The sequence below is a fragment of the Colobus angolensis genome, unplaced genomic scaffold, assembly GCF_000951035.1.
Source record: "Colobus angolensis palliatus isolate OR3802 unplaced genomic scaffold, Cang.pa_1.0 Scaffold126, whole genome shotgun sequence".
Taxonomy (NCBI): Eukaryota; Metazoa; Chordata; class Mammalia; order Primates; family Cercopithecidae; genus Colobus; species Colobus angolensis.
In genome coordinates this window covers 2436618-2445958 of record NW_012113808.1, presented here as the reverse complement: position 1 = coordinate 2445958, position 9341 = coordinate 2436618, and the positions used below count along the sequence as shown (strand labels likewise).

The 9341-nt window shown below is 45.6% G+C and overlaps 1 protein-coding gene across 1 annotated transcript in view; it reads right to left on the bottom strand.

Moving 5' to 3' along the window:
• Positions 1-9341, bottom strand: part of ABCB10 (ATP-binding cassette, sub-family B (MDR/TAP), member 10) — a 34328-nt gene that overhangs the window by 5836 nt on the left and 19151 nt on the right. The window contains exons 6-9 of the mRNA XM_011933329.1: positions 9042-9137; positions 7608-7817; positions 4991-5070; positions 3727-3907 (exon numbers count right to left, since the gene is read on the bottom strand). Coding sequence (XP_011788719.1) covers positions 3727-3907; positions 4991-5070; positions 7608-7817; positions 9042-9137 — 567 coding nt within the window. The remainder of the gene's footprint in view (positions 1-3726; positions 3908-4990; positions 5071-7607; positions 7818-9041; positions 9138-9341) is intronic.

The following is a 9341-nucleotide window of genomic DNA, read 5'->3' as shown; positions in this document are numbered from 1 at the left end:
TGGTCTCGATCTCCTGACCTCGTGATCCGCCCGCCTCGGCCTCCCAAAGTGCTGGGATTACAGGCTTGAGCCACCGCGCCTGGCCTAAATAATTTCAAACAAGGTCTTGCTCTGTCACCCAATCGGAGTGCAACGGCATGAACACAGCTCATCGTAGCTCCAACCTCCCGGGCTCAAGCGATCCTCCCGCCTCAGCCTCCCGAGTAGCTGGGACCACAGGCCCATACCACCACACCTGGCTAACTTTTAAAATTTTTTGTAGAGACGGTCTTGCTCTGTTGCCCAGGCTGGTGTCAAACTCCCGGACTCAAGAGATCCTCCTGCCTTGGTCTCCCAAAGTGCTGAGATTGTGAGCCACTGTGCCTGGCTAAACTTTCAAAAAATCCTATGCGATAGACCCTATAATTTTTCCCATTTTACAGATGATAAACTGAGACACAAAGTAACATGACCAAGATCTCACAGGTGGTACGTAATGGAACTGAGATCTGAACCTACACAGTGCAAGGGGTATGCTCTTAAAAGCATGTAAAGATCTATGCTGTTCATCGCTACACACACTTCCTCCCTAGCAGAGTATCCAATGTAGCAAGGAAACCAGAAACTCAAGATATTTGCAGGTTTCCCAAGTACACTTGAAATGTCTGGGAGCAAAGGACATCAATGGTGCTGAGACTGATAATTCTAATATTCCCACATTATAGCAGTTATTTTTTATTTTTGTGTTTTGAGATAAGAGTCTTGCTCTGTCTTCCAGATGGAGTGCAGTAGTGCAATCATGGCTCACTGCAACCTTTCACTCCTGGGCTCAAGTGATTCTCCTGCCTCAGCCTCCCTGGGACTACAGGCAGTGCCACCATGCCCAGCTAACATAGCACTTACTCTTTACGATGTTCTTTTTTTCCCCTCCTCTAGAGGAACAAATAGTAGTATGTGTGTATGTATGACACTGAAAATTACAGTAGGCCACTCTAATCCTCCCTGTCTTTTTAAGCTCAAATTCTACTAAAAGTGAGGGAACAAACTGGAAGTAGGTGTGGGAGAAGGTGGGATGGAGTTGAGTCAGCAGGATCTGTGTTGATTCCCTCCCTATCTTTGTCTCACCCCATCCTCCCTCCTCTTCTCCAGGGACGCTACTCCTAAGTTACACTTGGAAAGTCTCAGAGTGCTCACTCCTCCCAACTTACATTGTTTATAAAACCCAATTCCACTTCTGGGGATAAAAAACATTCCTTTTTGGTTGATTTTATTGGCTGAAGATACTTATCAACAGTAGTTGCTGGACATCATTTTATTTCATATAAGAGACGTTCATCCTCTACATCTGAGGTGTGTGGTGCTGCTAAATGCTGCTCTCAAACAGGAAACCAGTGCACACAAGGAGAGCAGTGAGGAAAACCCTCTCCTGAGCCTCTGATTGGTGAGGATGCCTGAGTGCCCTGAGGTATGTCCTTAGAGCAGCCTGCTGATGGCTTAGGTCCCCTGTGAGTCATCTGTGGTGCCCGTCAGCACACTGGGAATCTATTACTAGGTGCTCTGTCTTCCTCCCAGAAAGTAAGGGCAGACTGGAACCTCTGGTTACTTCACTGAGAAACAGAGCTGGAGGATCCTACCAGAGGGAAAGACATGCAGAATCTGTTTCAAGGAAGGTGATGTGCTCTTGGGACAAGCCTCATACTTCAATGTTCAATAATTTCACCACAAGCAGTTTAAACTGGTTTTCTGCCCCGTTTCTCAGATACATTTCAGAGATGGAGTAGCAGTTCACTTTTACACAGCAGAGAGGAATTCTACTCCTGGAACATCTCAGATCTATCAAAGATGCCCTTTCATCTACTGCTTATGTATGTTTTTTAATCATATACAATAAGCTTAAAACCCTTTTGTTTTATATTTTCTGTGGTCTAACTTCAAATGAAAAGTTTAGCATTGGAAAAGACTATTGTTTTAGTCTAATCTGCCAGGCTTCACTGTGATAAGGAGGCACCCACCCTCTGCTCAAGCAGAGACAAGGAGTTGTTTTTTTTTTTTTTTTAAGACAGGGTCTCACTCACTCTGTCACTAAGGGTGGAGTACAGTGGTGCCATCTCAGCTCACTGCAACCTCTGCCCCGCTGGGCTCAAGCAGTACTCCCACCTCAGCCTCCTAAGTAGCTGGGACCATAGGCGCACACCACCACACCTGGCTATTGTTTTGTATTTTTGATAGAGAGAGGGTCTTGGCCTTCCAGAGTGCTGGAACTACAGGCGTGAGCCACCGTGCCTGGCCAGGAGCTTGTTATCTTGCAAGGAAACATTTCAATATTTGTATGGACAAAAAAAAAGTGTTTAGCTGAAAATTTATTTCTCTTTAAGTTCTACTCATTGGTTCCATTTCTGCACTTTAAAGAAATACAAAGTACGTCTTTTCTCTCCTCAAAAAACGGCACCCATAATGTGATCCAGAATGATAGGTGTGGTCTGACATCACAGGGAACCGCTTACTTTGCCTTACAGCTGTGAGTCCATTCAGCAAATTATGGCCCACAGGCCCGACCTGAACCATGGCTTGTTTTTGCACGGCCCTCAAGCTAAGAATGTGTTTTACATTTTTAGAGTTGTTTAAAAAACACACACACACAAAGAAGAATGTGTGACAGCAATCATATGTGGCCCATAAAATCCACGATTCTTTTTTTTTTTTTGAGCCAGAGTCTTGCTCTGTGTCCCACGCTGAAGTGTAATGGCACGATCTCGGCTCACTGCAACCTCTGCCTCCTGGGTTCAAGCAATTCTCATGCCTCAGCCTCCCGAGTAGCTGGGATTACAGGCACCCACCACCACGCCCAGCTAACTTTTTGTATTTTCAGTAGGGATGGGGTTTCACCATGCTCACCAGGCTAGTCTTGAACTCTTGACCTCAAGTGATCCACCCGCCTCAGCCTCCCAAAGTGCTGGGATTACCAGTATGAGCCACCGTGCCTGGACAAAACCCACAATATTTACTCTCTGGCTCTTTAAAGAAAAGTTTGTCAAACCCTGGTCTAGTATGTAGGGAGTAAATAACTCTTTCAATTTCAGCTTTGTTCCTGATGCACATTCCCTGACTCCCTGGGCAAATCATCCTGTCACTTCTTATCTTATTTTCTTTAATTTTTGAGGGTCTCAGGTTGCAAAGCACAGTTTTTTTGTTTTGTTTTTTCCAGATGAAAAAAAGCTTGCTGTAGCTGAGTACTACTCAGAATTTTTGGAACACATATGGGGTAGAAAGTGAAAAGAAACACTGGGGAGTTTTCCACATGTACGAGAGCAAGTGGTAAGGCAATTTCAAAAACTCTAAAGATGAAAACCTAATTAGAAAATAATACTGCAATACAGAAACATGTGGACTGGGCACAGTGGCTCATGCCCCAGCACTTTGCGAGGCCCAGGTGGGCGGATCACGAGGTTAGGAGATCAAGACCATCCTGGCTAACGTGGTGAAACCCTTTCTCTACTAAAAATACAAAACATTAGCTGGACTTGGTGGTGGGCGCCTGTAGTCCCAGCTACTCGGGAGGCTGAGGCAGGAAAATGGCATGAACCTGGGAGGCGGAGCTTGCAGAGAGCCGAGATCGTGCCACTGCACTCCAGCCTGGGAGACAGAGCAAGACTCCGTCTCAAAAAAAAAGACAAAAAACAAAACAAGAAACATGTGAAAAGTTCTTTGGATATAAAGATTTTGCTACAAAGCAGTAAAGAAATGCACCTGAGAGGAGAACACCCTTTTCTCCAACCACAGTGTTGAACCCTTGGGGGAAATTCCGGATGAAGCCCACTGCATTGGCCACTTCAGCCACTCTCTGGACTTCCTCAGCGGTCACAGAGGAAGGGTCATCAGCACCATAAGCAATGTTCTCAGCGATTGAGCAAGAAAACAAAATGGGTTCCTACAAATTGGAAATAAAACATATCACGAATTTCAAACAGACTTCCAACATGTCTAATAAATTGAGACCTAGCAGTCTTTTTTAAAATTTATGTTTTGCCATAAACAGGATTTTATCATCTGTAGTTCTCACCATGCTGCAGACAATGAGACCTCACAGCAGGTGCCCGCGAGGCACCTGGCACATTGTAGGAACTTCATAAATATCAGTCCCCTGCCTTAGGAATCAGGAGGCACCGGGAGACCCCGAGTCCCTCTGCATTTTCCAGCTGCCTGCCTTCTACTCAGGACAAAGTGGGGAATCCATCCCCATCCATTACTTTTTGAAATACACACAAACCAGATAGGAACAAATAATTCTGACAGAACCGTATGAAGTAGTCCTAAAAAAAACTTCCAGGCTCTTTTCTCCTTCCCTAACAATATACACCACTGATGTCCCTACACTCCCGAGCACCCATCACTGTCCACCTGCCCTCACCCAAGTGGAGTGGGGAGAGGATGAGCTAATTACAAAGAGAGGTTTAGAAATGGGGGGAGGCTCAGGTTTGTATGCTGTGTGCACAGCCTGTTTTCTGCAGCAACACTTCCCTGCCCCAAAGGGTCTTGTGAAAATGGCCTTATCAAAGTGACCACATTACATTAACACTCTGCTTTGAAATCTGCAACTTCTTTGCAGGGAGGACTCTGGCTCTTGCCAGTCTTTGCTCACTTCTCCCTGAAACTCATTATGCAGAATAGTAGACTGTGGCTGGTGATAAAAATGGGAAGTGGGGAAGAATCAATAAAAGCTAAAAAAGAGTCAATAAAATCTTCTATCATTTCCTCCCCATTCTCTAGACTATCTAGTAATGGCAGTCTCCAGCTTTCAACAACAAGTCAATGCTTCACTCCTGCTCAAGGGTTTAGGGTTTTCAGGAAACAGTGCTACTTGCAAACCTAAGCAACTTGCCATGTGAGATGAGCTTAATACATCCCGAAGACTTCCATTGCTTCCCTCTTGAGAAGTTCGAGACAAAAAACAAAAAACCAAAAAAGTAATTTTAAAAGAAAGTGAAATAGAAATAGAAGCCTCTCTTCTTACCTGACTCACTGTCCCAATCTTGGATCTCAGCCACACTGGGTTTAGCTGACGGATGTCATGGCCATCAAGACTAATAGTTCCTTGTTGAGAGGAAAGGAAAGAGTCACTGAGTGTGATGAGGCTGATGATCAACACAGAAAAGATCCAGTGGGAAAATTCCAGACTCATTTTTTAAAGATCAAAATGTATGGAAAATCTCCAGATGGACTCTAAAACTAACATATTTCATGGGATTTCAAAGCTAAAAGGGTCTTTCTGGATTGTCCAACTTATTGCCTCCGACCGTAGCTGGATGACTATCTCAACTAGTCCATCTGTCCAGCTTGTCTTCCTGTACCCCAGAGGTTGGAGGGAGTTTTCCCAAAACTCCCTAGTGACTTAGGATTCCACCGATAAGATGCACTTGTGCAAAGCTTTAATTAAGAAGGGAGGGACAAGTCATGAGGCGTCCACTTGCTGGCACGAATACTGGCAGAGGTGGCACAGTTCTGAAGCTGGTACTCATGATGGCAACTGCCTAAATTTGCAGCTTCCTGACCATGCCAGTGTCAGCAGCTACCTTGAAGGCCTGGTTCTGGGGTGGAGTTCTGGGAACTGTCCTGCACGTACAATCTAGAATCTATTTTGTCACCCCTGCCAGTGATTTTTGAGCTCTTTTATTACTCCTTAAAATATCCCTTTCTGTATAAGCTTAGTTGGTGAGGAATCTGTTGTCTCCAACTAAGAATCTGGTCGATACTATGGCAGAGCTTTTAAATAATCAGACGCTATCTCTATGACTTTCAGTAACGTAATTCTTCACATTGAGGGTGCTCAACAATACTTGGGGATGATGACAACAGTGACAGCATAAGAAATGCCATTTCTTCTCAGTTAATGTTGTGGAATTATAGGAGCCGGGGGAAACTTTCACAAACTGGCAAAAACTTGAGGTCGTTAATGAAAAAGCACAGAGCTCTCTATAGACTACACGTGGCAGACATTTAACTGCAGCTTGCTTTGTCCTGGATTTATTCGTTGTGATGAAGCAACTAGAGACTCAGTATTTGTACTTAAATTACAGCAACCTAAATAGGATTGTTTTTTGTCTTTTTTTTCCTTTTTGTGGAGAACAAGGTCTCACTATATTGCCAAGGCAGGTCTCAAACTCCTGGGCTCAAGCTATCCTCCCACCTCTGCCTCCTGAGAGCTGAGATTACAGGTGTGTGCCTGGCTAACTAGGATGTTTTTAAACTCCAAATTTTATAGCAAGTCAATGGTGAATCAAGAAAGTAATTCCAGAGGCAAACAGTGTAGTAAGCCCCATTTTAACACAGGTGGTGATTCCGTGGGTCAGGATTTGCAAGTCACATATTTATCTGACATGTAACCAGCTCCCACATTATTTTAACCAAAAAGCATAAGCACAAAGACACAAAACATTCTTTTCATTTTTTAAATTAAAGAATTTTTTTTTTTTATATAGAGACAGGGTCTCATTATGTTACCCAGGCTGGTCTTCAGCTTGTGGCCTCAAGTGATCCTCCCACCTCAGCCTCCCAAAGTGTTGGAATTACAGATGTGGGGCTCCACATCCGGCCAAAATACTCTTCTAAATTCATGATCTGATTTTTACTAAGAGTTGTTTGCTTGCTGATATTGTTGTCTACTACTGGGAAGATATAAAGAAGTAAAATCATGACAATCTTTGCTCTTAAAGATCTTATAATCCCGTTAAAAATAAAATAAAAACCAGAATGAGAGAAATCATCCATTACGAAAATCCCTACTAGCTCACAATAGTTTCAATGGAAAAGTCACATAGAAGCGAATCACTGGCCGGGCATGCGGGCTCACGCCTGTAATCCCAGCACTTTGGGAGGCCAAGGCGGGCAGATCACGAGGTCAGGAGATCAAGACCATCCTGGCTAACAGGATGAAACCCCAACTCTACTAAAAATACAAAAAATTAGCTGGGCGTGGTGATGGGTGCCTGTAGTCCCAGCTACTCGGGAGGCTGAGGCAGGAGAATGGCATGAACCTGGGAGGCGGAGCTTGCAGTGAGCGGAGATCATTCCACTGCACTCCAGCCTGGGTGACACAGTGAAACAAAAAGAAGCGAATCAATGATTGCCAAGTTAACTGTGTTATAATAAGCACTCAGTGGGTCACAGGCAGAGGCAGAGGTTCTCCAGGAGCTCCCCATCACTCCTGCGCCTAGCACGCACGCTGGCAAACGGCGGCTCTCCAGGGTGCTGCTGGTGTGTAGCGATGTCCAGCAGCAGCCCCGGCACTTTCTCCTGGCTGCTGAGCACAGCCTCGTCCACCTGCTCCCAGTAGAGGGCATGTCCACAGGAGATACCCACATGGGAGATGAGGACGTAGAACTGGGGAAGTCACTCTGGGCTTGAACAGGTAGGACACATTATATACAAAATGCTCTAAAGGCCTCTGTATGAGCTGTCATGCCCCTGCAAATGACACCTTCTGTTTGAGGGATTTCTTTCCACTGGCACTTAGAAAAGAAGGTACTCTCACAAAAGAAGGTATCTGCATGGTTTGAGCATCTCCCAGGGCACAAAAGTGAGAGCAGAGCTCGGGAGAGTCCCCTGGTGCTATAGTGTGGTGAATCACTTACCAGAAGCAGGGTCGTACAACCTCAACAGGAGCGAAAGCACTGTTGATTTGCCTGAACCACTTGGGCCAACCAGTGCCGTGACAGATCCTGATGGAATGGAAAGGCTGAAATCCTGAAATATGGGCACCTCTGGGCGAGCTGGATAGGCAAAATGCACGTTCTTAAACTCCAAAGCACCCTGGAAGCTTTTCTCATTTAAGATGACCCCCTCTGAAACATAAAATGGAATATTAATTACTTAAAGCAAAAAATTAAATTCACAGCTGAACTCAGTTCTCCTCCTCATCTGGCTATGGATGGGTGACTCTATCATAGCTAGTCCTGGCATATGAGCTCTTAAAGGGCAAGTCAGAAGCAGGCTAAATGCTTACCACGTGCCAACTCCGCACCTACTATATCCAAGGTACTACACATAGATGGTCTTATTTGATCCTGACAACCCTGCAAGGTAGAAATTGATTCCAATTTTGCTGATGAGGACACTGAAGGCCACAGACAACAACCTGCTTAAGCTAACAAGTAGTGGAGTTAAGATCCACCCTTGTAGTCTGGTTTCAAACCCAATGGCCTTCTGTCTATGCCACTGCCCCTGTGTAGCTCCAGAGTTTATTTTACCTACCCCGAATAAATATTTTGAAAGTTATGATGAATAGGGGAGCACCGCACAACAGCTGCAGAACTGGAGGGGGTCAGAGGTCTGTTCTGCCCTGGTGTTCACCTGCTCTGCTTTGGCAGACACCACTCAAACTCTCTCAGTTGGGCCTATTTCCTAGGCCTATCACATTGGAGAATATTTGGCTTTCACTTATGGACCTGGGGCGACCTAACAATGTCCTAGGAAGTCAATAAGCAGTTAGGAGTGGTTACTACTCAGCCATTTCTCCTGATTCCTGGCTAGTTGGTCTAGACCCTACAGCTCCAGGGAAGTCACTGATAAGGAGATGGCTCTAGCCAATGAGTACCAGCCTCCCCTACTGCACCCCAAAAAGCCAAGAAACTTAGGTATTTTCTTACGTTTGATTCCTCCTCCCTTCCTCCCACCCTAGCCCTCCACAGAGATGTCAGAATCACCAGGGAAGATCAATTTGGTGGACTAGCCAGGACCCTTCCTAGTCACAGCCCTGGTCCACAGTGACTTCCATCCTGCCCTTGGCAGTAATGCACAGATGCAGGGAGGGGAACAGAGGGCAGCACACTATATGGCCAGCCCATGCATCCAGGGGCATCCTGGCCCACAACAGTGCCACAGCAGCTGTCCCTCCCCTTCTCATAGAAAACCTGACCACCCCCCTGCCCGGCCCGCCATGCAGCAGGAGCCACACCTTTATTGTGGCTCATCCCTCACTCCCTCACAGGCAGGGGAAGAGCTAGTTTCATTGTTCGAAGCCACATTTGTTTAATCCTAGCAAAGAAACAACCCATTTTGAGACCCACCGTTAAAAGGCAGCTTGGGCTCTCTCTCCAGGAGCTCCCAGAGGCGCCCCCCAGCACCCAGTCCTTTCATCAGCTCCGAGTAGAAAGAGCTCAGACCTGAGGACAAGAAGAAGAATCCACACATATGTCCACCACTGGCACCGGCAGTGACCACCACACCTCCGAGAGGAGTGACAATAATTGCTTTTAATATGAAATCTGTTATTAATATTTTCAAAAAACAACTTGAAGCAGCTTCCTGGGAACTGATACTCAAAATTCCATTATCTCATACTCTAGTTTTCCTTTGGCTTTTCCTCC